This window comes from Phallusia mammillata, chromosome 2 (assembly GCF_965637545.1).
Source record: "Phallusia mammillata chromosome 2, kaPhaMamm4.hap1.1, whole genome shotgun sequence".
Lineage (NCBI taxonomy): Eukaryota > Metazoa > Chordata > Ascidiacea > Phlebobranchia > Ascidiidae > Phallusia > Phallusia mammillata.
Genome location: NC_137253.1, coordinates 7,444,393 through 7,472,136, shown reverse-complemented (window position 1 = coordinate 7,472,136; position 27,744 = coordinate 7,444,393). Strand labels below are relative to the sequence as shown.

General features: G+C 39.2%; 1 protein-coding gene and 1 pseudogene across 2 annotated transcripts in view; both read left to right on the top strand.

Moving 5' to 3' along the window:
- Positions 1 to 27,706, top strand: part of LOC145215087 (BCAS3 microtubule associated cell migration factor-like) — a 55,394-nt gene extending 27,688 nt beyond the window's left edge. The window contains exons 14-20 of the mRNA XM_080083739.1: positions 16,196 to 16,388; positions 16,803 to 17,277; positions 17,855 to 17,967; positions 19,034 to 19,150; positions 20,399 to 20,523; positions 24,843 to 25,055; positions 25,511 to 27,706. Of these exons, the coding sequence (XP_079939865.1) occupies positions 16,196 to 16,388; positions 16,803 to 17,277; positions 17,855 to 17,967; positions 19,034 to 19,150; positions 20,399 to 20,523; positions 24,843 to 25,055; positions 25,511 to 25,608 (1,334 nt within the window). The 3' untranslated portion in view covers positions 25,609 to 27,706. The remainder of the gene's footprint in view (positions 1 to 16,195; positions 16,389 to 16,802; positions 17,278 to 17,854; positions 17,968 to 19,033; positions 19,151 to 20,398; positions 20,524 to 24,842; positions 25,056 to 25,510) is intronic.
- Positions 6,829 to 8,992, top strand: LOC145215088 (guanine nucleotide-binding protein G(i) subunit alpha pseudogene; annotated as a pseudogene). The gene has a single exon (XR_013857201.1). The product of XR_013857201.1 is annotated as a guanine nucleotide-binding protein G(i) subunit alpha pseudogene (transcript).
- Positions 27,707 to 27,744: the final 38 nt, after the last annotated feature.

The window sequence follows — 27,744 nt, the reverse complement described above, 5'->3', positions numbered from 1 at the left end:
TGGCTTCACCAGATACGTCTATCAGATTGCAAAGGTTGTTTTCTGCGCATTGCAACTCCAAATCATTGCTCTGCGTGCTCAAATCGTTGATTACTTGCGGTGTTGGTGCGTCAGGCGTCCACGTCTTGGCAGCTACTTACGTTGATCTGTACGTCAGTGCGCACACGTGACAGCTTGATCGGCCCTTCCGTATTTCTTGCTGTAGTTGCGTTTATCCAGAATGCAGCTAACGCTCACATACTTGCGTAGCAACTGTGTTCTGCAGTTTGAATAATAACAAACTTAGATTTTAGACGCTAGGCCAGTGATTCTCAAACTGTGTGCCGTGAGAAACTGTGTGTGTGTCACGAAATATTCCCTGTTTTAAAGTGCAAATATGTGGTGTGTTTGGAAAAAATACTGGTTTGCATAACAATGTTTCCAAGCTCATACTTTCGTTACTGGAAATGAAAAGCATCCTTACCCACCACAATAATTTGAAAATTACCATTCTTTGAACAACTTTTGTGATGTTTACCTGCAAAGTGTGCCGCGAAAGAAAATTTCAGTTCTTTAATGCGCCGCTTGCTTTAAAAGTTTGAGAATCACTGCGCTAGGCGCTAGTTTGATAAACCAAACCCTTTTGAATTTACAAAACATTCTGAAACCCAAGCATAAAAGTATGTTTTTTTAGCTGAGAATGAAGTAGATTCTGTTTCTACGTATCTGTAATGACTGGGAAAAAAATCATTAGCTAATTAAATTAGTTTGTTACTATCATTTTTATGCTGATTGAAAAACGCAATGTTGTCATGTCCCACGAAGCAAAAATTTTCAGTGTTCAATATTATGTGTTTTTACATTTTCCGGACAAAGGGTAATAATGATTCAAAAAAGCGTTTGTGCTATTGTTGGTTAAAGTTTTGTGATTCTATTTGTATGCTGGGTTCGAATGTATAAGCTATACCGTATTCTGTTTGTAGAATTGCATTAACTGGGAAATTTTTGGAAAGTTTGACGAGAATAAGCGTAAATTTACTTTCGGATTCGAATCTGGATTGACATAATATCAAAAATATTGAATCTGTATTATCATCTGGTTCATTTTGCACCAACCAAAGATGCGTTTTTGGTTTTGCATAATTTATAAAACTTCGCTTTTCAAATTCCAAAACCATTTATTCATGCATTGATAACATCACCTGATTTTGAATGACGCAACTTGCCTTGCATTGCCTATGCAAGCCTTGTGTGCGCGCAAAGTTAATGCGCCTACGCACGCACATACCCGCATGCGGAAGCGACAAGATGGGCTATTTCCTCGTTCTCCCAGCCTACAGTACCAAAACCGAATAATGCTTGCCAACCAGAGCAGCTTTGGCCATTACAGAGCTAATTGATTGGGCCGATTTGAATGGTAGACTGTTAATTAATGACCATTGCGACAGGCAATGCACTGAGCCCAGTATATTCATCGCAGAAATGAAATGACTGCGACTACATAGCACGAAAATTGTTGCTCCGCTTTGCTAGAGGTTTAGACAGTGGTTTGGTTCGTTAATATTGCATAACTTGAGAATGAAGTGTGAGATATGGGTTTTAATCAGTTTTGCGTTCTCACCATGGCGATAAGGAGTGCTAAAAATATATATTGCTCTGTGAAACAAAATCACATTTTGAGCGCAGATGCCGCTGCGTCATGTTCGTGACGTCACCAACTCAAATCCGAATGCGCGGTGACGTAAGCAGAGATGGTCGACCTGCGCATACCCAGACTTCACGTTATATATAGAACACGCTCTTATCGGTTTTGTACTGTATGTTCGCACATACGGACGTTCGTGAGCTGTTGAGTGTGAGAGCCTATTGCATTATGGGCGTGGCTTAGGCAACAAGCGTTTACAGTCAATTGGCGGTGTAGCTATCTACTTTCAACTGTGTTCATAAGTTTCTGTTGTTCATTGCGTATTTTGCATTTTGCTTTGGTGAAGTTCGTATTTTGTACTTTGTTGAGTTTAAGCTGTATTTCGCATTTGTTTAGGTTGTTGCATTGTTTGGTAAACCCTTTCTAACGTTGAAAGTTCGAAGTTGATGTAAGTAATGTCAATTAAATGTGGTGGCTTTGTTATTGCCACGTCGTTCATGTGTAGCCTTCAATAATATACCAGTCTAGCGTTCAACTAACATGGGTGACTATAGATTCAACTCCTGACCTTTGCAATGTATATTTGTGGGTTATTTTCGTGATCCAAGTTGAGTATTGCATATATTCTAATCCGCTGAAAGGTCTTTTCTTAGTCATTTCGCTTTAGGCGTTATTACTGAAAGTTCATATTTTTGTCTATGTTGTGTTGCAATATTTTTGATTTACAAAGTGCTTTTACGAAGCAGATCGAAAAATTAACAAAAACTCGTTTTTTAGGAGGGCCCTTGGGCCAGTAGACCTAGCAGGCAACATGGTATAGCTATATTAAGCTTACATGGCAAATGGCCTGAAGGACTCTATAGTTGAGTAGTGACCAGTTGTAAGTTATAAGTGGTCCGTGTGGCACCGCCCACCAATTATGACTTGTATTGACCGTCTCTTTAATTTTGCGCCCAAAATGAGTCCCATTTTGGAGTGTTTGAAGTTAGGCAGGCTTCAATTGAACTTTGTAGTTTGCTGATGTTTCTAATAACTCCCAGTCAGCGGTTCATGGTATTTTTAGCCTTAAATCTTTGGTTTTGTGTTGCGTTCGAGGCAAGCACCGGTTTAGAGTAATTTTAAGCCCAGATTACACGGGTTTTCAAGTTGAAGATTGGTTATTGTTGCAGAATTTGAACTTCGGTTCACATGGTAAACTCTATGAACTGAACATTCGATACAGCAACATAGCTTACGCAGTAGGTTATATGTACTGAGCTGTTTAATGCACCCAATTAGTCTGTGGTTTGATGGTACCTTTTATAAGCCTTAAGTTAAGGTTCGGTTTTGAATTGCTGTTCTTTACCTTGCATGGTGTGGAGTTAGTGTCCCATTATATTGCATTTTTGTAGCCCTTAAACCTAAAGCCAATCGTTAAAATCCTTTTTTTTGAAAAAAGTGCAATTTTTTTAAACAAATTAACAGCGTTTTTGCCGGTTTTGGAATCTAATTCACAGTTTTTAATCCATTCGCAAAGTCTCTAATTTTTTTAGCACATTTGCCCCAACTTTTTCCGGTTCGTGTAACCATTGTGCCAAGTTCTAAATAGATGATTGCGCCATGCCAGTATCCGTGTCTATAAATAACTCTCAACCGGAATTGCGGGGCGTTTAATAACTGTTCCAGCATTGGGAGTCATCGACAAACTGATGTCCAAAGCCAAACTCATGTCCAATTTAATTAAAATTGCTGAGTTCGTCCTCAAACTCTCTTGTCTTGTACTTTCTTTGTTCTGCGCCAAAGGTTACGCCAAGTTTATACCAGTGCTTACTTCTTTGACAGAATTGGAAATCAGTCACGACTTTAGTTACCTTTTGTTCTATTCGAATAAGGATTGAGATAGGTTTGCATAAAGAATGTAGGTTAATCGGTAATCTGCAGAAAGGTTTTTGTCAAATGTAGATATGAGCGCTATTGTATTTAAACTGGTCTTTACGACATTTTTTTTTCTAACTCTTCTAGTTTCCACGAGTTCATATCAAAATTATTGGTTAGTTTTATGGATTGAATAACCGTTTGTTTTATGAACCCATACAAAAAACAAACAAACTGAAAACTGTTTTTTCGTTTATGTAAGCATTCAATGCAAAAAAATATTAGATTCTTCAGCAAAGCCCGCTTTAAATGCACAGAGTGATACCCATCACAGTGTAAGATGTAATTACTTCACGGCTCATGTGGTGGTGTTGTGGCACGTCGGCGTATGAATGTTCCCTTTGCTGAACATACTGTCACTCATCATCGCATGAATCACATCCTATCTCGTCGACTTCCCATATGACTGCGGTCACACAACCCCCGTGTATCAACTGAAGTTGGGTATTGTGCCTACAGCGTTTGTTCCACTTCCTAACAATGCTACAGCAAAAAATTAGATGAAGTTCGTACTGACAACGTTTTGGTTTCAGAAAAATATCTTTAATTTGAAGTTAGTCATTATGTGTTAAGTTTTGCGTTACCAGCTCAACCCACTTAGGAAAAAATTCAACCATCTTTACTAAGTCAACCGTGGTAGAATATATCCACAACATATCTTTGCCAAGTTTAGGTTTAAATCGGCGACTTATAAAGGTATGGCGCCATAAACAGGTAAATTCGTACTCAAAAATCCTAAGTATGTTGCGAAGTAACTATACATTGTTTTCAACCACAAATAAATAAATTGTTTATGCCGATCCATTTACCATTAATCTAAAACATGACTGTCCAATTTGCTCTAATCCAGTATTGATGTTATGTAACTGCAACCGGTTTTACATATTGGCCTGGCGCATGTCACCAACCGGCCCGCGCAGACAGAATTCATTAGTTTGATGTCACCGGATTGGGAGTAGGGATTTGTCTGTACCCTGTGGATTTGGGAGTGCTCGGTCCGAATCATTTTGTGCCACTTTATTCGCCCGTCGTCATGACAACGGTCTCACGGGTCTGACTATTTGAGCGGCATGAGGTCTTTATCAGTTCCGTTCAACACTGGCAGCCACAGCCTGGTTATCGTCGAGTCATAGAATAGTTGGCAGTTTGGCACTTAACACTTGCTTTAGTCCATGTGTATTAATCTTTGTTGTTAAACTAGACCTTAGCGTGTATGCAATGTAGGTGTTTGTCAAGATACAGTTTTAACTGAAGGTTTGTTGTCTTAAATCAAACTTTCAAAGGTCGTTTGCTAACGTTAAATGTGTAAGCGTATTAGCATTTTGACCAACAGCTGTTTTACATATACCCTAGATCTCAATATGTGTAGTCACTCTATGGTGCTTTCGGTCCTGAAAGGTCAGATTGACTCTCATATGCTAATAAGTAGTGGTTTTTGGCTGACTGAAGATTGTGTGTAAATTTTGACTAAGTTTGGAGACCTTTTGAGTTTGAAATGGATAAAATTTTGTGTTCGTTTTGAAAGTCATTTATTGTAAAGTGTAAACTTTATCAGTTTGTAGTCAGGTTTGTTAAATTATTCGGAAATTTTAGTAGCGCATTTAAACCGGCAGTGTTTTCGTCATAAAAGCTATATTTGTTGCTTGTTGGTGTTCACTTAGGGATTTTTTTGATGTAAATGCAGTGTAGGATGTTTAGTCCAAAACTCCAAACGAAAGTAAATCTTCCTAGTGGCCAGTTTCAAATAAATATATTTCTATTTTTTTTCGATTTTTAGGAGAATTGACCAAAATTGACTGTCAGAATCTAATTGTCTGCGTTTTTATGACGCATTTTGGTTTTGTCTATCGGTTGCGGCTTATTCGGAGGTTTTTCGAAAGAGTATGTGTTGTTCGTCACCTCTACAACTTTAAACTCTAGTTAAAAGCATATTTTCAAAGTGACCCTGTGTCGTCACACCTCTTCGAAGAAAACGCCAAGACGAACTCGATTTGAAAATAATACGGCTTTTCTTTTCCGCGTAATTTCGTGCTGAAAATCACAACACAACCTAGGAATGTTGTTAAATAAAGATCAGTCGTTAAGAATGTAAAAAAGGAACATCTATTTTGCTCGCAGTCACCAGAACAAAATAACATATGCTATGCGTTGCTCGGACATGTTCTGTTGTTTATGGCTTTAAATCGTGTATTCACTCACCAGGTATACTAAACAGTCGTATATATTGAATCGCGTCAACTGTTTATTGACGGGGCGGTTTGAAATGATATGTTTAGTGTAAACTTTGTAAGGCATATTCTTAACATAGTCGATTTGTATACAGTTTTACTAATGGGGGAAGCGGTTGCAAATTCGCTTCTAAAACGTGCTGAAAATCAATGTTCGTGCATGTATGACGTGTTGAACCATTGTAACCTTTATATGTCTGATAAGTTTAGTGGCTAAACGTGATCTCAGAGTTAAGAACTGTGAACTGTTGGTATTTTAGCGAATACATCCAATAAAAGTGGTTTTAAGAGAAACTCTTAAGAGATTCAGTTTTTTGTTGTGTAGTTTTATCTCATCAGGGCCGAGTTTTGTTTTGGAGGTCATTTTTATATTCGTTACGGAGATCATATAGCTGTTTGCTTTGCATTTTCAGTGGTGTACCTGGCACCCATTCAACGCCTTATGACAAAGCCCTTGCTTGCGCACAGTGTGGTAGCATTTTACGTTTTCCGGAATCCTATCAGGGAGTTGCTATGTGCAACAGGAAAGCAATAACTGCTTTGTGGTGGTGCTCAGCCCGTCACCGTGCTATGACTTGTCACACTCGCTAATAGCAATACGCACAGTCCATTGTTTCAGGCCAGTGTTGTTGTTATATCTCGTGCACAACGCAGGGCCTGGTAGCAACGAGCCAGCTGACGTAGCCAGCTCTGTCAGGAAACTCACAAGCGGGAAGTCGCACGCGCTCCTCTCTTCCACGCACGCGCGCACCGTCAAGGCACACGCACCTATTGCTGGGCATGTGCGTGTGTGTGCAGGCGCGTGGCCATCGTATACAGTTTGTAACGAGCCCGGAGCGGTTCATGCATTGGTTGGCTCAGCGCGACATGAAATATTGGGCGGAGTTCGACCTGGGTTTGGTCGCTGCACCCAGTATATGTTGGGGTACAGCTAGGTTGTAGTAAAATTAATAGTGAGATTTTTTAGGTTAAAAATGTAGCACAGGTGTAGCTTTTCAGATTTATTAGGCAGTGTTGCTTATTTGCAAATGATTAAATTGTTTTTCGTGACCTTTACAGCTGTGTAAGCTAAACTGTGAATACTTGCTGTGGATATATTACTCTTTGGGAATAGCTTAGCTCGTAGCAAAGCCAAAGTCAAGACTCGACTCTCAGCATGGGGTGTGCGGCCTCCAAGAACGAACTCGACCGAGACGCAAAGAACGCGTCCAACCAGATTGACAAACAGCTGAAGAAGGATGCGGACGCAGCTCGCAAGGAGGTCAAACTCCTTTTACTCGGGGCAGGAGAGTCTGGAAAAAGCACAATCGCCAAGCAAATGAAGATTCTTCACCAGGACGGCTTTTCCGAGGCTGAAAGAAAGAACTTTAAACCAGTTGTATTTGCTAACACCGTACAATCTATGGTGGCTATACTTAAAGCCATGGAGTCGCTTGGTATTGCATACGGTTGCGCTGATCGTGCTGAAGATGGCAAAAAGGTTCGAGCAGCTGCATCGCAAATGGAAGATATTGATCTCACTACTGATATCGGTGCGTCTTTGAGAAACCTGTGGGTTGACGATGGCGTGAAAGAATGTTACAGTCGGTCACGGGAGTATCAGCTCAACGACTCGGCTGCTTACTATCTTGACGAGTTGGACCGCCTCTGCGATCCTGCTTACATTCCAACGGAACAAGATGTGCTCAGAACCAGAGTTAAGACCACCGGTATCATCGAGACAGCATTCGAGTACAAGAACCTTAACTTCACCCTGATAGATGTCGGTGGACAGCGCTCTGAGAGGAAGAAGTGGATTCACTGTTTCCAGGATGTCACCGCAATCATTTTCTGTGTCGGTCTCTCTGCCTATGATCAGGTGCTCGCTGAAGACGAGGAGACAAACCGTATGCGAGAGAGTCTCAAGCTCTTTGAGTCCATCTGCAATAACCCCTTCTTCTCAAAGACGTCTATGATCCTCTTCCTCAACAAGAAGGATCTCTTTGAGGAGAAGATCAAGAAGTCACCTTTAAAAATTTGCTTTGCTGAGTACGAGGGCAAGGACGAGTACGAACCAGCTTCGGAATACATCCGCGAACAGTTTGAGAACCAGAACAAACACGGAGACCAAAAGGAAATCTACACTCACTTCACATGCGCCACCGACACTGGCAATGTACGATTCGTCTTCGACGCCGTTTCGGACGTTCTTATGCGCAAGATTCTTGACACTGTGTTTGGATCAGGTTAAGAAAGGCTACTCATGTGCACTAAAGGTGTTGTCCAGCGCGGGTTCCACTTCGAGTGAAGCTCGTTTGCCTGAACAGCACATACAAACCCTTGCGCATGCGCAGTGGACTTCACGTACGCCGGTGCCGGTTTTAAGTTCGCGTAAGCGACGCACGGCGCCTGTGTCATGTGATAGACAATTTCTCAAGGTTAGTTGTGATCTTTAAAAGTTGCCCTAAACACAGGCTGCCTATCAATATCGTCGTTTTCGTACCACCACCCCATGTGATGTATTCGGTTGTCGGTGTTATGCGCCCGTTGCATTAATTTCGGCGTAGAGTGTCGTCAGACGCGGCTGCGGAAAACCGGGCAAGCGTCTTTTGTCATCTGTAAGTTAAGCATTTTTATACAACGCCCCTTGTTTCTTAAGTTATTTCCGTCTCGCCGCTTTCTATCGTGCAATGTAGATCGAAGTGTGTAGAATTTGTTGACTGTCTGACGACAAAAAGGTTGTTGTCGAACCCTAAGAAGCATTTCCCATTACTAATATTATTCTTTTCTTGTTTTATTGCTGTTTTTTGTCGTTAGTATTGTTTTATGCCATTCCCATTGCAGTCACTCATGGAAGAGTCAAACACCATTTGAATTTGTTTGAAATGACTCTAGTCGTCACGTCAGAGTGCGTTTTAGTATAGTCCAAGCTGCACTACGTCAAAACATGCCTAAATCTGGCCCAAGTAATAACTTTTAAGCGTGTTATGTAACTCTTAAAAGGTTTAATCACACCTCAAATATAACACAACTGCCGTGACATTGTTTACAGCAACAACAAAAAAACAAACACGGTAAGCGTTTGAACAAGTCCGATGCGTTGAAATAACGCATTCATGTAACGCATACATTTGCAATTAGGTATGTGTCCTGCTCTATACAATGTATCTTTGTGAGTATGCGTGCACGAGGCTATCTTTTTTTTCTGTGTCGATATTTTGAACGCAATAAACACCCATGACTTTGACGGTTGTTACATTGATTACTTTTGCAGTTCTTTTCAGTATTGAATTATATCACATATGTAGCTGATGGCTCAGCGCCACAAAACTGGCTTAAACCATTGGAGTCTCAAACTAAGGTACATAAATTCGTTTAAAAGCACAAGTAAATGTATATAGATCACACAGGTTTATGCCGTACATGAGTACTACACAGGAACGAGGTTTGACACTTTTTTTTAGTTGCTTTGACATTTGAAACAGAACATTTTCGCCAAAAGAGTATTTTCATCGAAATTGTTCACTGATACACGCATTGCAATTTTTGTCAGAATTTATTTGAGCCGAAGAGAGGGATTGGGTTCATATGAATCACAGATCTATTTTGTAATTTGAAAAATCGGCGCGCAAATACCGTACTGTGGCCAGTCATCAACCCGCAGATTCAACAACTCAATCACAGCATACATCATATTTGCAAACTCCATACAGTTTTCATTCCACCTTACGTTTTTAAAGAGTACGGTTAAGTCATATTCTAAGAATGCTTCTTAATCTTTTTTCAAGCTCATACACCCTTAATTTTTGTGCACCTTGATTGCAATAACTAACACATATAATTTGTAGTTCTTTCTCCATAAGACACGAACAGCCCTTTTCTTGTAACCCCTATATTGTTGTTTTGTACCGTAGGCGTTACACTTGCCCCTAGTTAAGAATCCCTGTTCTAGGGGCAAAATTAGTCAGGTTTCTAGGGGGTCAAGAGTCACCGGGTTACTCAACATTTCAGGCGATGTAGCATAAACTTATTTAGAGTTATAAAATTTCCGCAGGTAAAACCCTTGCCGTGGTGATATTTTTATCCAAACGTGACTTTCCGTGTCTTCCATTTTCTCAGTCGCAATCCACTGAAGTAGCAACAGTGTAGTGGAAAGTCGTTTATCATGTCACCAATGTCCTGTTTCACTGTAGCGCCACTGCTGAGATCAGTAGTCAGTCCCAAACTAAAAGTAACGTTCCACATGCTTGTTTATGCTGTCCAGTGGTGTGGAATAATAAGATTTAACTAGCCGTAACATAATCGATTTGAACGAATGTAACCAAGCATTCAAGCCATTAACTGTCCAAACATATAACAGGCTAAAATCAGATTTTTGCTCAATCTTTTAAGGTCTTACACCGTTCTTTGTCACAGCGCATGTGTTTGCTGACCTAATGAAAAATATAATATATAAAATAGTATTAAAGGAAAAAAATGTGTTTGTATGGCGTGATGTAATCTTGGTCAAACAAAAACCTTGTATTATTTTTGACACAAGACTTGTTTAAATGACATGGATACAAAAAACGTTGCAAACACTTAAGCTTTCCTTTGCGAATATCTAACCGGGTTTAAATTGTGAAATTGATATTACTATGGCAATTTTCCCAGGTCATGACACGAGCTTGGCGAAGCTCTATAGGGTTATTTCCAAAGCTTTTTTTGCGGCCGTGCATTTCTACAGGTGCCAAAATGGTGCACGCTTGTTTTCTGTTTTTCCTATTTTCATGAATATTTCAGCGCCCCTCGACATTTTGTACAGGATCACAGTTTTTAAAAAAAGCTTTCAAATTTATGTCTTACATAATGTTATTGTGTGATTGTAGTTTCATTTTTGAATTACAGTTTTCGGTGTTGTGGCAACATTTCAAGATTAGGTGTTTGATCGGCTTATTATTGTTTCTGTAAACCTTTTTTTATTGCATTGTTCGAATAGAATTATTAACAGATGATTAATAAATAGAATCATAGAACACACATGCAATAGTTGACATAGAAGCACATTAAAAGTAAACCCCAACTGGAACTAAACATACGTGCAAGGTCATGAAAGTTGCTACCTGCCCCCAAAACAGGTAAAAAATTCAGTAAATGGGGACCAATTTAATGTTAACTGATTTGAAACGAAATTTTGTGACTTAAAAAACCATATATGTGTGTCATTTTGATTGTACAATTTTCTATCGTAAGTTGTAACCTTAGCAGTGGCCACAAAAAGTCATTTTCATTTCCAACGTCCATACATAGCGTACAATTTAATATAGGTTTCCGAAATTCATTTATAACGTGGTTCCCATAAGACCACGTTAACCTCGTAGTGACTTATGTACCACCAGTACTATGAACGATTCAAACATTTCATTTTCGAATTACAACCTCCCATAAGACTCAAACCGTCGTCCCTAAGGTAACCTCGTTTCACTAGTTTTTTAAAAAAGGATTTTTGTGACCACGTTAAGAAATATGGCCATATTGTATTTAAATGGAGTGTTTCTTTTTGAACGTGTGATCAATTGGTGACCTGCTCCCAATGATTACGCGTCATGTTGATTTGATTTTTTGTTAGTTACATTGAACCTGGTATGTATGCGTGAATAATTTAATAGCTCAAGTCACTTCGTTCATATGTCGCACTTATCGCACTACAAATGAGAAAGGTGTTTACGAAAACATACCCGTGCAAAAATGGTTGGTTGCCATGCATACGTCTTTTGGTTGGCATACATACATACATACATATATTTTTAACACTTAGAAGTGCCAACAACCTAATGTAGTATTTTTAAGTTATTGTGCGCCAGGCCTTTTGGAAGCGTACGTTATACCGAATCGAGCCAATCTCCCAAATGGCGTGCTTGGGAACAATCTAGTCTTTGGTGCGAACCGAACCAACGATTTGCATTTACTGTATGTCATTGTCCTATTCGGCAAGCAAGTTACAGCTGTTGTGAATATTTGTTTAACCAAAAGCGATGAAAAAAGTAAAACCAAAAAATGTTAATTACTGAAATATGATCTTGTATCCTCTTACTAATTGCCTACCTAAGCTGCCTTTACATTTATCTACAAAATCAGACATTAAAAAAACGATTTTGAAATTATCTATGACCAAAACTGTTGTCTTTGCCAAACGCGTAAGCACGAGCAGTTCACGCAATTTCGAGTTCACAATGGCCACAGACGCAACGTCCGGTGTTTCTTCAGTCATTTGACGGAAATCAATTACCTGTTCTGTTGTCATACCGGATATCATGAGCCTTTACTGCGTTTTACTGAGGCTCAATAACGCTAAAACGGATCGGTGATGAAACCAGTTGCCTAAAGTTGACCAGTTCTGTTTGTCTCCGACTAACTTATTTGTCAATATAACTTGTGTAGTGAAGTGGACTGTGGACGCACATCTTTAATAAATTTCCTTGATTAAAAATTTGAAATAACTTTCAGCTTCAGATTTTCGTTCGACTGGAAATCGGCAATAGGATCTAAAATAATACATTCCAATGACTCGCGTTTCAGGTTTGTTTTTACTTCTAGACTCGAATCACACAGCAAAAAAGTCGTACTGGCATATAAAGTCACTGCTGAAAAAAACCAACCACTCTATTTTGCCCCCAGACAATTATTACACTGGTGACATAAAAAATATTAAATAATAGACATGCTAAATTCTCTAACCAATTTTTCGTGAGAAACTCAGTGTTAAGACCCGAACGACTGGTAGAGTAAATGACTAATTTTGTTGATATGTGACCAAACAAGCACGGGTATACTAAGTTAAATATATACAAAGTAAAATATATTGTCCCATTTAGGCCCTAAATGCTCACAACTGGGCCCAAAAAATCACAAATAAATCTTCTTTTCCTCTACTCCCATGCCTGTTTTCCCACGCTATTCCTGATTAAGACGTCATAGAGCTGTTTCAAATAACCGTGTTGGCATTTGGCTCGGTTTTGATTGAAACTGTGTTACGGCGCCATTCGAGAAAACCAGATGAATTTCGTGACCTTTGTGGTTTTGGGTCAATGCAGATGTTCAGATAAAGTTTAATTTTGTACTTGATGTGATACCGGTATGTGCGTTTGTTTCTATGGAGTTGTATAGTATCTGGGTTGTTACTCGTTTTTCAACTGACTTTCTGCTTAAGGTTTACATTAGGCTTTTATTTCAAACTGAGAGTCAGCAAAATGCATGTGGAATATTGTACAAGCTTGAACACTGAATTTTTGATTTACATTTATAAGGCAAATATCATTACGGCAACCAAGTTTTTTTCCCACAAAACCGTCATGCCTGAAACCCAGGTAGCAAATACTTTTATTAGGTATAATAATGCTACCTTTACAATAAGAAGTATGTTTTAACACGCCCATAACAGCAGTTTCATAAACCATGTTGTAATCAACAAATTGATTTGTAATGAAAATAAATATTACATCAACCCTTGGGTGTGTATTTTATCGACTAAAGAGAGATAGTCAAACCACGATGGACAGAATTAAACTTTTGTAACCATTCTTGTCATTCTTGTTTCATCGCCTTAACCACAGCATCTTCAGACGATCTATTTAAATTCCGCTGTTTGACCACATCCGTTCCCATCAAAGGTCCGGTTTATTTTGGGATGTTTATATTTAGTTTTTAGTGTCGAAAACGATTCCCTTTAGTGGCTTAAGAAGTTCTTGACAAATAACACGAAAAGTACGTGAAAAAGTTTTACCCATAAACTTATGAAATGTGTTTTTGCTTCTTTATATTGCTAAAATCATTATGGATTTCATATATTTATATCAAGCACCTAAATTTGTTTTACATTTATGACTTTTGCACCATTTTGTGGCAAGCATGTTTTCACTGAAACAGATATCTATTTTAACTACCTTTTGCTTTTCCATTCATGGTTCCAAATATAGTCACTTTTAACAAATTAACAAACCGAACAATGAGACATATTTTGATGATTAATCAACATAACGGCTTTGTCGCGCATTCACTACGCATCTAGATGTTAAATATACTTGTTTGTGATAAAAGAGTGACAAATTGGTGATGTTTTACGCAAATTGCGCACGCAGCATAGTAACTTTTCCTTTAAAAATATGGTTTCTAAAAGGTGTTGAATGTTATTCATCTTTTGTTACTTGCTATTCGTTTAGCAACATTTGCCTACATGCGCGTAGCAGTTACACACAAAAAAAGAGCCAATAGTGATATTATATAGCAACGATTGCTCGAATACATTTGAAATGTGCAACTAAAAATGCTGATTCATGCGTTTAAGAGCCTAAAATTGGTCTCTAAACGGGGTTTTTGCAATTAAAAGTATTAGGAGCTCATAGAAATCATAACGGGTAACGAAGGTTGTGCTAAAATGAAATAAAATATTATTTTTTTGTGGTTGCAAATAGTTAATTCGCATGACAAACTACGTATTAACATACCTTGAGGCATAATCTCCCAACACACCTAAGTTATATTAGTTTAACTCAAGCCACTGTGGGCAAACCTCGGTTAATACCACAATCAAATTATACGGGAGAAGTGGTCACTTTCTACGTACTGGTAGCGGCTAATTACGTTGCTGTCTCCTGGATTCTTAGAAGAGCGGTAAACAGTACGTGGTAACAGTAACGTGTAACTTACATCCGCACTTCCTTTTGTGTTTTCGTGTAAACTTCCGTTTGTTTTTAACAAAAGTGTATACTTGGTCCGTATGTTCACCCACATTGCGTCTGTTTGTTTAGTAATCACAGCAAAAATACTGTTGGAATGCAGTTGGATTCGCAACATGTATTGAGAGCTTACCACCGAAAAGTCGAACCAGTAGTGCAGTTATCAATCATCCAATCACGCGATGGTTCTCTGTCACGTGATCCTGTGTTTAGCGCACGTTTTCAAACCTGTGAATTAAGATCTTTGCCCAAACTGTGAAACATGCAGCTTTAATAAGGTTTTTCTTGTGTGAATTCTTTGAAATGACGACTTAGTCAAGGCAATAATCCCAGCAATAGCTTGTATGACCACATTATTGGCTTAGGCGCAAAGCTTTTGTACTTGAAGTCTTGTGATAGTATTCAGATTTTTTGTATTGGACGTTAAACACTTTCAAAGGAGTAAACTGATACCATATCAATAAACACCAAATATAATACGAACTAGATATCGTATAAATTAAATAGCGCACTCACAATTTTACCTGATTTAAAACAATTCATTGTGCTTGTGAGATAAATGGCTTTGATGAGAGATTCTTGTTACAATTGCCTCATTCCTATGAATATCGACCGTTTCATTGTCGCGCCATTTGACAATTCAGCGCCACGATTACTAAGAAACTTATGCCGTGATTGGCACACGGCAATTGGATAATGGCGATTTAATTATATACTCGGTGGACTTCGTTATATAACCTGTCATTGCTTACGGCCAACTGGGTGTAAATTTGCTTAAGAAATACATACGAAGCTCATTTTAAAACTGCTGTGGTACCACGATATGTTGTCAATATTTTGGCATTGCTTTGTGTCAGAAGGACTGCAGGATTTTGAACAATCATGATAAACTTCAAACACAATACAGAAAAGTTTGAAAAACAGATTGGTGTTTTGTCTGCCAGCCTTTGCTTTAAATAATACATGAACGGTTTGCGGTCTTTTACGCGACATCATAGAATGGCACTTTGTGCACCATTTTCTTTGCAGTGCAGTTCCAGTTTCGATTAAACCAAGTTGAAAGTGTTTGAAGGTTTTAAACACGCAAGTGCTTGTAAAAACAGTTCAATTTGAAAAAAATACAAGCATTAAAACGACAAGAGTAAGTTGAGTTAAAAAAAAAACCTAAACAATTTGGCTACAGTACCAACACCACTTTCCCTAAACAACCAAATTTTTTTGGGTGGAGTATCAACACCATTTTACCCAAACGATTTTAGGTAAAGAATTTTTTACCCAATAAAGTAGGGTAAAAACTTTTGGGTAACGCAATTTTGGGTAAAAAACATTGGGCAACAAAACAGTTTACCCAAAAAAATTGGGTATGTTGCTGCTGTACCCAAAGTTCTCCCGATCGTTTTACCCAAATTGGTTTACAGTGCATGGTTGTATTTCACTTTGTTTACAGTTCCATGGTTATATCTCACGCCAGCTTAGACACAAGCGCTTACAGATCGTCTGCCATTTTTTTCCCGTTTAGAGGGAAAAACTATATGATAACTAACGACTATAGGGCAACAACTGCAATATTCCAAAGTCACCATTGAATATTGTAAAACCGTATACCCATGTATTTCAAGAAATTACCGATTAAGACCAAGCCGCTGGTCTCGGCTCTGTACGTCACAAATCCATACGTCATAACTGACCACGTCACAACTGCTGGTTTTAATTTTTAGCATTCGATTTGTTTTCAGGATCTTCTTCTGCTCAAGGCTCCAAAGCAGTGCGAATTCACGGAGGATGTCAGCGTCTTCTCATCGCCAGCTCATCGGGCTACCTCACCGAGTATCTCCTGGATCCGCGTCCACAGCACGGACTCCCTAAAGTATCCGATGATTCTCCTGTCGAACTCGTGGCAACTCCGTGCGTCTGCTGGCCACTTCAGAGGTATAATCTTCTTTTATGTAACGATTATTGACTGTTGGATTTATTATTCAGAATAATGGCATCGACATGGAGCCCAAAGTAAGGACAACCGAAAACATATATTTTCATACGAAAAGAAACAAACGTTTTTAAACACATCTTTGTAGTTATACGAGCCATGACATATTACATGCCGTATTTTTGGCCAAAAACAATTTGTTCCAGCACATCCTTGTTTGTAGAAGATACTTTGTGTATCTCACGACATCTCAGGTCTAGGTTTTCTTTTACTTGTAGCAGTAAAAGATGCTCCCTTATTTAGGCAATCGAAAGATGTTACCTTATACGTAAGACACATCTCGTAAACGAGTACAGACATTCTCTGTAATATTCTCAGTTTGTCCTATTTGAGATCCAAGTATTGATTTCGTATAGATCTGCGTCGTGGAGCATAGTGTCGCTGACCCTTTCACCTAGAAACCCACTCCTCCAAGCCGACGACCAGTGTCGACGTCACCACGAAGCCATACGCCTACGTCACAAGCCACGTAACGAGCCACACTGCCATGCTCTTACATCATCCAACGGATTCGATTCCATTCCCCTAGCGACTGATGAACACGGTACTGCTCCACCACTAATAGGCAGCAAAGGGGTTCGCAATGAGCAACCAAAACTCCGTGAGTCCAAAAGCAAACACTCGGGAAAACCCCCAGCTACCCCAGGTGGGGCTGTACCCTTTAACCACAAAGCTAAGGGGCGGAAAGAAAAGGACCCAGTAGCTCCCGTAAGTGAGAAGATCAAGAGAAATGGGGGAGGGAGGAATCAAAAAGAAGAAACAGAGCGAGAGAAAAAGAGTTTGGGCACAGAGCAAAAAGTTAATCTGTCTGAAGATGACTGGCCGTCACAGGTAAATGTGGTATTTGCAGAAATTCGAATACTCAGAACAACAAGCAAGCTTTGTCTATTTGCTTTACCCTGGTAGTCTGTTGGTAGAACAGCATGTATGATCGTTTGCCATTTGCGAGTGTTCGGACAAAAAATTCTTTGTTTAAACTTTGGGGACTTGAAATGCGACCTACTCTTAACCGTTTGTTGCTGGCAATTTGAAGCAAAAACCAGTTAAGTTGCTTTTTAAATGTGCGATTTGACTGACATTTTCTAGGTTTAGGGTCACCATTCCAAATTGATAACCTATTTCGTTGTTAGATACACAAGACACGGACTTAAACAGTAACTTTACTAAAAACCAAATTGCCAGCGATGTTGAATAAAACGTATTCATTTGATTGAACAGACGTTTCGTCAAAAACAATTGTCATTATCGGTAAAATATATAATGTGCAAGCGGAAACAAGCGCGTTTATATACTTCTTTGTTATTTTATCAGATAATGCGATAAAAAATATTTTTTCTTTCCGTGTTTTAAACAAACCAATCGGGGATCGGATAAGGCTTACTCTAAAACTGCAACATGGTTGTTTTAGGTTGAAATGGTTACACATGAGGGACCAGCACGTCGCCTATGGATGGGACCTCAGTTCCATTTTCGACCCCACCAATCTTCTGGTAACACCCACGTTCTCTCCTCATTATCCAGGTAACAAGCGGAGCGAGGTGTCTGGGTTTCTATCAGATAATCCATTTTTCTTTGTCTTAAAATTTCAATCTTTTTATCCTCTCGTATCTTATCGACATGGCTATTTCAATCGCTGTACATGAATTATTCTAAGCAGTTTGAAAAATGGTAACGTTGTTTGGGATATATTGGTCCCAAAACAACTGCCAACCCCTTGTTTTTTTAAACGCTTTACATGTAACAGTTCTTTATGTAACCGAGCATAGTATCTGTAAATTTGCAATTTGAATAAGGACACCAAAATAGACCAAGAATAGGTGATAACTCGATATTTTAAACTCTTGTTCGCATATGCATATCGTCTTGCATCAAATACAACAGACCTCGGTTAATCCGGACCCGTTTGGCCTAAAAAATTTGTTCCAAGTAGTCGAAGATCCGAAATAATCGATGTCGATTATTTCAAGCCTTACCACATTACAAATCATTTGTGCCTTAAGTTTTGTACGATTTAGGCAAAGATCTGGTTTACGGCTAAACCCAGGTATACTGTACATAAAACATATTGCACGGTGCTACATAGCGTCTAGTTTGCCAATAATTAAAAAAAAAACTTTTAGTGCGTAGGTTAACCTAGGGCAGGGGTCGCCAACCTTTATCACTCTAAGAGCCATTCGGATCAGTTTCACACAGTAAAAAACCGCTGGGTGCCACAAAGCCGTTTTGCAATTTGAAATGCCACTTTTTTGGCTCAAGCCTTTTGACTTTTTGTTGTTAGTTAGTTTCCTGCATATTAGGCACACGTACTTAACCGGTTTGTCAGCAGTAAGAGGTTGGCAACCCTTGGCCTAGGGTTATCACTCGGTGTACTTAGGAAAGATGTCAGTGCCCCTGTATCTTAGTAGTCACTTGCCCAAACTTGCAACTACTCATGTGTTCACGTTTTCAGACACACTTTTCTAAAACGTGTTTACACTCCAGACTAGGCCCTACTGCATATATGTACACCACAAGCTCCCAAAACGACCTGTTTTAAAATGTTGTTGTGATTTCTAAGTGTTTGCTGATCACAGCAATTTGTGTTTAGTGCTTTACTGTCGCACCAGCAGCACCTAGCGGATTCGACATACGGGAACGGACTTTCTCATGGTGACACCAACGCAGATGACTTGTATGATGAAGAACTGGACGTGGACTCTTTGCCGTAAGTACTTAAAGAGTGGTTGTATCTCGAAGGCAAACAGGTCAGTTCAGATCACATTACACCTTTACACAGTTAATGAGCAGCTGGAGTGAAGTAAAAACACGTTTTTGTGTGGATTGTGTTTTTGTGAGTGCAGATTTGCACAGTTTGAGTGTTTATATTTTTGACGACACAGGATACAGTTTTTAATTTGAAGGTATGAATTCTAGAAGTAAGAACAGTAAACTTGGTAAATGCCCCACAATTAACTTAATTCCAAGACTGCATGTCTGGCAATACTTTCGTTTTGTTATGAAACGTGTTGATATAGGAAGCTAATTTCTCAATTAACGGAAACATCGTAGGTTGCAATGAAAAATTGTACATATTTTCCACTACAAACTGCGTTGAAAAGACGGTTTAATAGCGCGATTGCGTAAACTATGTATTTAGATGTTAAGGCTAGGTTCGGTAGAAACGGTTACAACTACGATTCGAAAACGTTGGTACTTTTGCATTACTGCACAAAAAATGGTTAGTAAGGAGCAGAAAACTGAAAACGAGTTACTGCGATACGAATGGAAAGCAGGAAGTTTCAGAAAACAAACCCAAAGCAAAAAAGAAAAGAAATTAGGGATGGGCCGAGCCGAGCCAGAACCCGAGTACTCGGTACCGAGCATCGCTGTTTTTGATGCTCGGTGCTCGGCCGAGCAGTTGCACAAACTGACCCGAGCGTTAAATTTGCATATCCATGCCCTGCTAACATACGTAACTAGTATTCGAACGGTGTCTATGAACAAAAACGAATGATTTTTCAAATGTATTAGAGGGCGGAAAACGCGTACTTCATGGGCATATACAGCTTAATACACCGCTGGTGACGTAAGAGACCTTGTAGAGCTAAAACTAACGGAATGGGGAATTTTTGTGACGTCATAATACACCGAGCGTGCTCGGCCGAGCACCGAGCATTAACGTGAGATGCTCGGTGCTCGACCAAACAGAACACTTGGAGTTTTGGCACATCCCTAAAAGAAATGATTTAGTTTAGAAAAAGCCTTTGTCGATTTTAGTCAGTTTGAACAGATATAGGACAGATGTCGCCTGCAAAGGAAATGAGAAAAAGATCAAAGAAACAGGTTTTGTATGAAGTTCAGTAAGATCAACGTTTGCGAAGTGTCTGATTGTAATAGTATTACTGTACAAACAATACTTTTATGACTTAATCTGCACAACTTTTATTTATTACTGTCTACTCTTTATGTGCAGAATTCTTTCGGGAAGATCTGAACCCGTTCCCACCCCGGGACCTCGCCTTGGTGGTTGCCAAGACGACTGCAGTGCGATTGGTTGCTGTACCAGCTTATCACGGGTCACCATTGAAGCTGGATCAGGTCGGTTAAAGTTGTAACCTTATAATATCCCATCGGTTTTGCCAGTTGTTTGTAGTATACAAGGTTATAACTGGTTTGTCGGCCATTAAACACCACCCGGTACTCTAAAGTTTACTGTACCGTGTGGACAGTTTGTAGTCAGGTGTATTGCCGCTGTGTGGCGCTAGTGGTTTGTTAGTGGCGTCCTGATTGTAGTGTGAAGTATTTGGAAAAGCAAGTAAGGTCGCCCCGTCTTGCGAAGGTCACCGAAGGCGGTTAGTTATCGAAATCAATATCACAATTCAACGTCATAATTATTCACATGCAAAGAGTGACATTTCAATGGTTTTTGATGGTTGTTTTCAGTTTAAACGGTTGATGCTGTTTTAAAGTTGCTAATGCTTACGTGGATAGGTGTTTTTGATTACACTAACCCGAACAACATCTTCCGAAAAGGTGCTAAAAGCCTACAGGTTACACATAGATTTGAGGCCAGTACAGTCATTTAAAACCGTCAAGTACAACTGGGTTTCATTTCGGAACAGACAAGTTGGTCACGAGCAACCCAGGCGCTTTGACAAAACGTGCATGAATTTCCGTTTGCGAGAAAAATAAAACCTGATTCGCGCTCTGACTTGTCCATTCCATCCTCTATAGCAGTTAATCAGTGACAATACGCGAGACAACTTAACTGTCAACAGCCACATCTCGCGCGCGCTCGACACCGATTGAACAGACGTTCGTCGCTACGAACCCTCCATATCAATGTGGCTCGCGAGCCGCTAACCCCTTCCCCCCAGTCGTCCGGATGCGGTCCCCCTTGATTTGCCCCCTTCTAGATGACATTATCACTTCACAAACGGGTGCTTCCACCCCCTGAACGGTTCGACTTCTATTATGACACGACAGGCGGAATTCGCGTGCCCCCTGCATTGTTGTTTTAATGCCGACGCGAAAGAGCGCGCCCGCTTTTTAGCTGCGACGGCGTTTAATGAGATCCATCAGACTTAACGCGCGATGCTAGACGCTCCACCTGCGCCCGTTTACAGCCAAAACCCCGGTTTACCTGCCAACGGGTGGATCTGTCACTTACCCCCGCAATACTCATTGTACTCGTGTCTTTATCAAGTGTTAACGCTCTCCCCCCGACAGCAGTGTTGTTTTAACTCTTTTCCAGTCATTTCTGATGATTTCAGGCGCCGTGATAAGGCGTTATTGACCGCGGGACCGGTGTAGTTTTAACAGCTAGTTTTTTGGGTTGCGCACGCGAATGTACCGCTGGTGTGTTTTCTCTGTGACATTTTTTGTTTTCTAGTGCGCCAACGGTTGCCGTTTTAAAGCTTGTTTTGCGCCTTTTGTCGTCCTCTAAAACTTTGGTATTGTGTTGCCAAATATTGGTTGTGGTCAATGACTGGCATAAATATGAATTTTGATTGACGTGTAGCTACATTTTCTCGTAAGTTTTGTATGACTGGATTTATACTTTCGCTTTAATATTTCTTTCTTGTGGCATCTTTAATAAACAGAATTAAATTGGATCTTTTATACACGTGCATTGCAAAATTACATAAAATTATAGTTTTTCTAAATTGTGCAAACGACATTGTAATGAACTACGAGGATTGCCACGAATTTAATTACTTATTTTTCCATGCATAATAAATATCAACACTGATTTGAATGTATAAACCATAACCCTTTGTTGGGGGAAAATATACCTCAATATTACACCAGCGTACATCATCTAATTCTAAACAGTAATGGTAAATCAGAAAATGTACTGCTTTACAAAATATTGGATATGGCGCCCATTCATTTTCCAACTTTTACACATATGATTTACTTCCTTTTAAGTTTTCGAGTGAGAAAATGTCTTTTTCTTTTCAGCAGAAAGCGAATTTGCTCACTGAATGAAAAAGACTTTCTCAGTCAGTCCTTGTTCCTGGCGCCAATTCACCTCTTCCGGCATTTGCATTACACAAAGCGTGTTATTGTATTTACCCGTTATTACCCCGAGTCTGCGACAGTCACTTCGCCCCGACCGAGCGTCCTATTTCCGGCAGTGGCGTGGCTTTTGGCTTGACCCTATTTATTCTCGTTAAACGCCCGGAAATTAAAACTTTGCCGCCGTGATTTTGTTTACACCCCGACCGGAAGTGACGTGTATTCGTGGGGCAGCGCGAACCCTTTCGCTTAGTGTTTTACCGCCGATGGCGCAAATACGTCACGTGTGCCTTCTACGCGCCGCCAAAATCGGCACTTGGGTTAAAACAACCCGCCCCACCTCTTCATTCCGGGACCCCCAAGCCCAGATGTTTAATTTGGCCTGCTGCGAGCGCCTCGTTTCCGGCCAGGCGCGCTTCAAAGCGTTGATGGCATTGTCCGACAGGCGAGCATGCGGAACATCAACACGCGGGTCGCACCTTGCGTTTTGCAACACTTGAACCGTCTGCGCCGCGCTATAATTAAATAATCGCCGCGAATAACATAGGAGAGGCGCGCCACTTTCCATTATCGAATACCGCGCTGTTCCCCACCTCAACCGAGAGTTGCTTTCATTTGCCCGTGAACCATGACCTTTCTTCTCGCCCGCTGCCTGTGAAACGAAACAGAAACAAGCTCACGAGTCGCCGAGAAGTCATCTATGACGCAACAGCGTTACACAAGGATCTTTTCATGTTGTCTTTGCGCTACGGTGCCTATCTTCACATCTGTTCGCGTTTTAATTGCTTTGCTGTGGTTTAATGGAACTTTGCAGACTCAATAGCTCGCGATGGCCACGCTTTGTAGATCAACGACATGTTTACTTGAAGTTCTTTGCTTTTAAGTGCCGCGAGCCATTGCCTTTCACATAAAAATGAAAGCTGTTTTCTGTGAACCATATTTCAACACAGACAAGTGTGACAGAAAACTTTCAAAGTGCTCCCATCTGTCAAACAAGTTGTTTATAGTCGTGTAATGAATTTCAGCTGTAGTATTGATGCCAAAACAACGGTTCACTGAAATTCTTTGTTTTTTAAGTCCTCGTGTGGGTGAAGCCACGCGATTTTGTTGTGACAGGAGCGAAACATTGCGACATTGCTGACTTGCTTGACAGAAATGTCACAAATTTGCTACATTGTAGAACAAAGCAGAAGTTTGGAAATATGAATCCGTTTTTCTTGGATTGATTTTATGTTAGTGTAAATCATCTATAACAAGAAACAAAACCGAAACTGTAACTGAGTTCATATTTATTTTTTTCTGTAAAATTCACTTGTCTTTTGTGCCACAAGCCAGCGATACTTAAGGCTCTTGTGTTTAAGTACCTAGACACTGTGAAGTATATTATCACAAACTATTGAGGGTTTTAAAGCCACTCTAATCAAACGCACAAAACAAAACCATACAGGTATAGATCTTTCATGTTTGTAAAACCATTCAGAAGAATTAACAAATACAGCCGGGAAAATCCCCTTAATCCCACAAGGACCCCATTACGTAAACCCCAGAACGTTTTTTAATATTTAACTCCTATTGACAATTGACGTTTAGAAAATTCTCTTAGTAGCTGAATAACAGTGTATGTTTGTGTGCCTATGCACCCAGGCGGAAACCTGGAGGGGGCGCTTTTATTCAAGACCGACCTCTCTCGGGACTATGCAAATAAACTAGATCTAAGTGCTGCGCATTTAAACATTGTGTGTCGCTAAATAAACCTTAAAACGTGACTAAATGAGACTTTCCATAGTAACCAATGCCACTCCAATTTGTGCGTATATTTAATATTTAATTACATTTCTACTTTCTTTAACAAGGATTCGTAGTACCCTAGGCCTATCAAAGAGTTGTTGTTTAGTTGTATGTTTCTGCTTTAACATCGTTCCTTCTGTTTGAGATAGCCATAATCCTTACGGCACATAGTTGATCATATCAACTCTCAGGGTCCAAAAGCCCACTACTTTTTGCAACTTGTCATTTGTAATATTGAAACCCTCACTACAACCTCTGACTAGTAGATCACCTGCTGTCGTGGATTTTTATTCATCGCTTGATTGAATGGATTAAGTAAAAGTGGACAATCCAGTTTAACTAGTTGTTTTTTTTTCAATGTTTTTTTTATGCCGGATACATATGTCGACCAAATCAAAGTTGCGTAAGCAATGTATATTTCATATATCGTGTAGAGTAGACTGTAGACGCTACAGAGAATGGTGTATGTGGTTGATTTTTGTATGATCTGGTGTATATAAATTGCAAATTTATCGGAAAGCCACCTTTTTAGCAAAAGGCTCGTGTTTGTCCTAGCATGGTTTTCATGTTAGTTGCAATTAACTGTAACGTGTTTTCGTTTTTTGCAGGCAATTTTGACAAAGTCTCTCACATGCTTGAGGTGAATAACCTCGGTTCGTTGGAGGAGCCGCAATCCCTCACCGGCCGTGTGGTTGAGGATAAATTGAAGGAGAGAATAGCCGATGCTATGGTGGAACTTAACGGGGGAAATCCCCAAACGAAACTGGTGCCCACTGATTTTGGGACTTCCCCAACGCTGTTACGCAACAGAACAAGATCTGGTAAGTTTTGTTAAGTTGTGTGTTTTGTGTATGTGTTGCTTATTCGACTGTGCTTTATCCAGAGAAGGTCAAACTGCTTGTTAAGCTTTTAGAATTTAGCGAAGTGGTTTTCAATTTTCAATACTTTGTGCCCGCCTGTAATGTTTTGTGCAGTGTGAAAAAAGGAAGAGTGACAAAGCATAGTGGCTAACTTAATTACACTATACATAATAAGCCCAGGGTAGTTATTGTTGATCAGTGGCTCTCCACATTAAATATTTTGTGCCCCGAAAAAAAAATAGTGGCAACGGATAATGTTCAACTCAACACTAAAGAGTTTAGGGAAGTCTTTTTTGTTTTTCGAGTATTTTACTGTTGTTTTAGGTGGTTGTCATTAGTGAGGGCCTACACCCGTGGTTTCAGGTTGATAAACGCCGATTTTGCCTTTTTCCTGCAATTTTTTTGTCTTTTTTCAGATGGAAATGACTTTGAAAGTCTTGGAATTGTGCCAGGAAGATTTGAATTCAGCAACAACGATAATCAAACAATGGCACAGCTTCCAACTTACGACTGACTTTGAAGCCGATTTCGACAGGTGTCGGGGCTGCCACTGTCACCTGTTCCTCCAGGCACATATCATGACACATGCCACTGATTTCTGACACTTGTGGTGTTTCCACACTTTCTGCTTGATCCCTAATTAGTAACAACAGCCAAAGTACCAAAATATCATTTTTCGTATGTGGACGACATCATAAAGATGAAGCTATTGGATAAAGGGAAACTTCTTACACCCAGTAGTACTTTTGTTCAGAAAAAACTACAAAGACATACGTTCTATTTATACGTTGTTTCACACATTGTTGTTCTATATGCTATTTTGTGTGTTTTCTGGTTTGTAATGGTCTTTTATATATTGCCAGGCCATATTTTACCCATAAAATAGTTGGTGTTATTGGAGTGTGTTGTGGTTCACCTTCGCTCAACTGGAGGTGAAAATAAGTTTCTTTCTTCAAAAGAACATTGTGCTTAGGAATGGAACCAGCAACTGCGTTCATTCCACATACTAACTAATAGCTGGAGAGTGCAATACATTTTTTTCTCGTCTTGTTTTAGGTCAATCTAGCATCGTTAAAACAAATTTATCTTGACATTCAAAAAATGACAATGTGCGCATTCTTTTTACCTGTTTTCGGCCTTTTATGCAAGAACAAAAAAATACTGCTTAATTCCGCTGAAATAATACTTGGTGCCTACACACGTGCAAAATGCTGATCTTAATTGTCTAAAAATTATGCTGCTTGTAAATGCCTAAAATAAGGGGCAAACCTTTTCAAAAAGATTCGTCAACTGGTGTTTTCTTATTCTACTAAAGGGGCGTTTTTGTCTATTTATGTGGTACTTAACCAATGAGCAAATACCCACAAGGGTTAATTTAAATTTGTTTTGAAGTTATTTCATCATCTTTCTGTAACGTCATAGTTGGTATTTTACGTTTTTGAATAAGGGTTAATTGAAATTCGACGGGTTGTTCTTTAAGGTAACGACAATAAAAAAGTTAAGAACTCATGATTTACTGGCACATTTTTGAATGATAAATTAAGGTAAGCCTAAACAAAACAACCATGTATACATTAAACCATTCAAAACTGGGAATTTGCAACAGATAATTAAATCTTCACCATACAAGGAAAGGGATGTTAACTTTGTACCAAGTATTTAATTACGTAACATTTTGTGGAACTTTCTTCTGGGCAAGTTTTTGTTTTATGTTGTCATTCAATTTTGTGTTGTTACAAAAAATATTTTCACTGGTGATACTTTGTTTTGCTGGTGGTCACCTATGTTTTTTGTTTTTCTTTCTTGGCGCCAAAACCCTTTTACACAGAGGCTTTATTTGCATATCAGTACCTACGTGTGATTTGAATAAGTGTTGTTTGTTATACAATATATTCTACATCGTTAATGGCTCTTGAGCACTTAATTGCATGCTATAAAATCCACTGCTACAAAAAATGTTTAACAATGAAAGAAATCCACAAAAACAGTAACAAAACCAAAATCGACACAAAAATATGTTGTATTTTTTACGTTTTTATTCATGTATTGTTTTTCTTGTAATGTCAAGCCTTAAAAAACGATGTAAAAAATATTTATTTCGTCTCATTTAGTAAACGATAAAATTAAATCACAAAAAATTAAATGAAATTTAGGGTTTTCTTATGATCAAATATTCGTGTTTTTAGTACACGCATACTGGCTGTGTGTTATTGTGTTTGTTATTAGTTTCTGTTCGCAGTTTGTACTTTTTGTTGTGTGGTTTACATTAAAAAAAGAACCTTAAAAAGATACCAAATAAGTCATTTCATTATGTTATGAAATCCTAGACGTATAGAGAAAAAATTGCTATATCTTAAACACAGTTTTTTGTGTTTGACACACAGAGTCATTGACGTGCTTGACACCCACCTTTTAATTACAAAAAAGAAGCATTTCGTTTCACTAACACCATTCGTTTGTTTTGTTTGTCATCAAATTGTCACCTTATCTTTTGTACATAGTGTGTATACGTGTGTTTGTGAAAACTTCTTATTGTTGCCTGGAGCTTATTTTTTTACTTTCTCGACTGTGGAAAAGCTATACGATAAATATATGGCGACCTAGAGGAAAAATAGCGATTTTTTCTTGTTAACAGTTTTAGTAGGTTGCT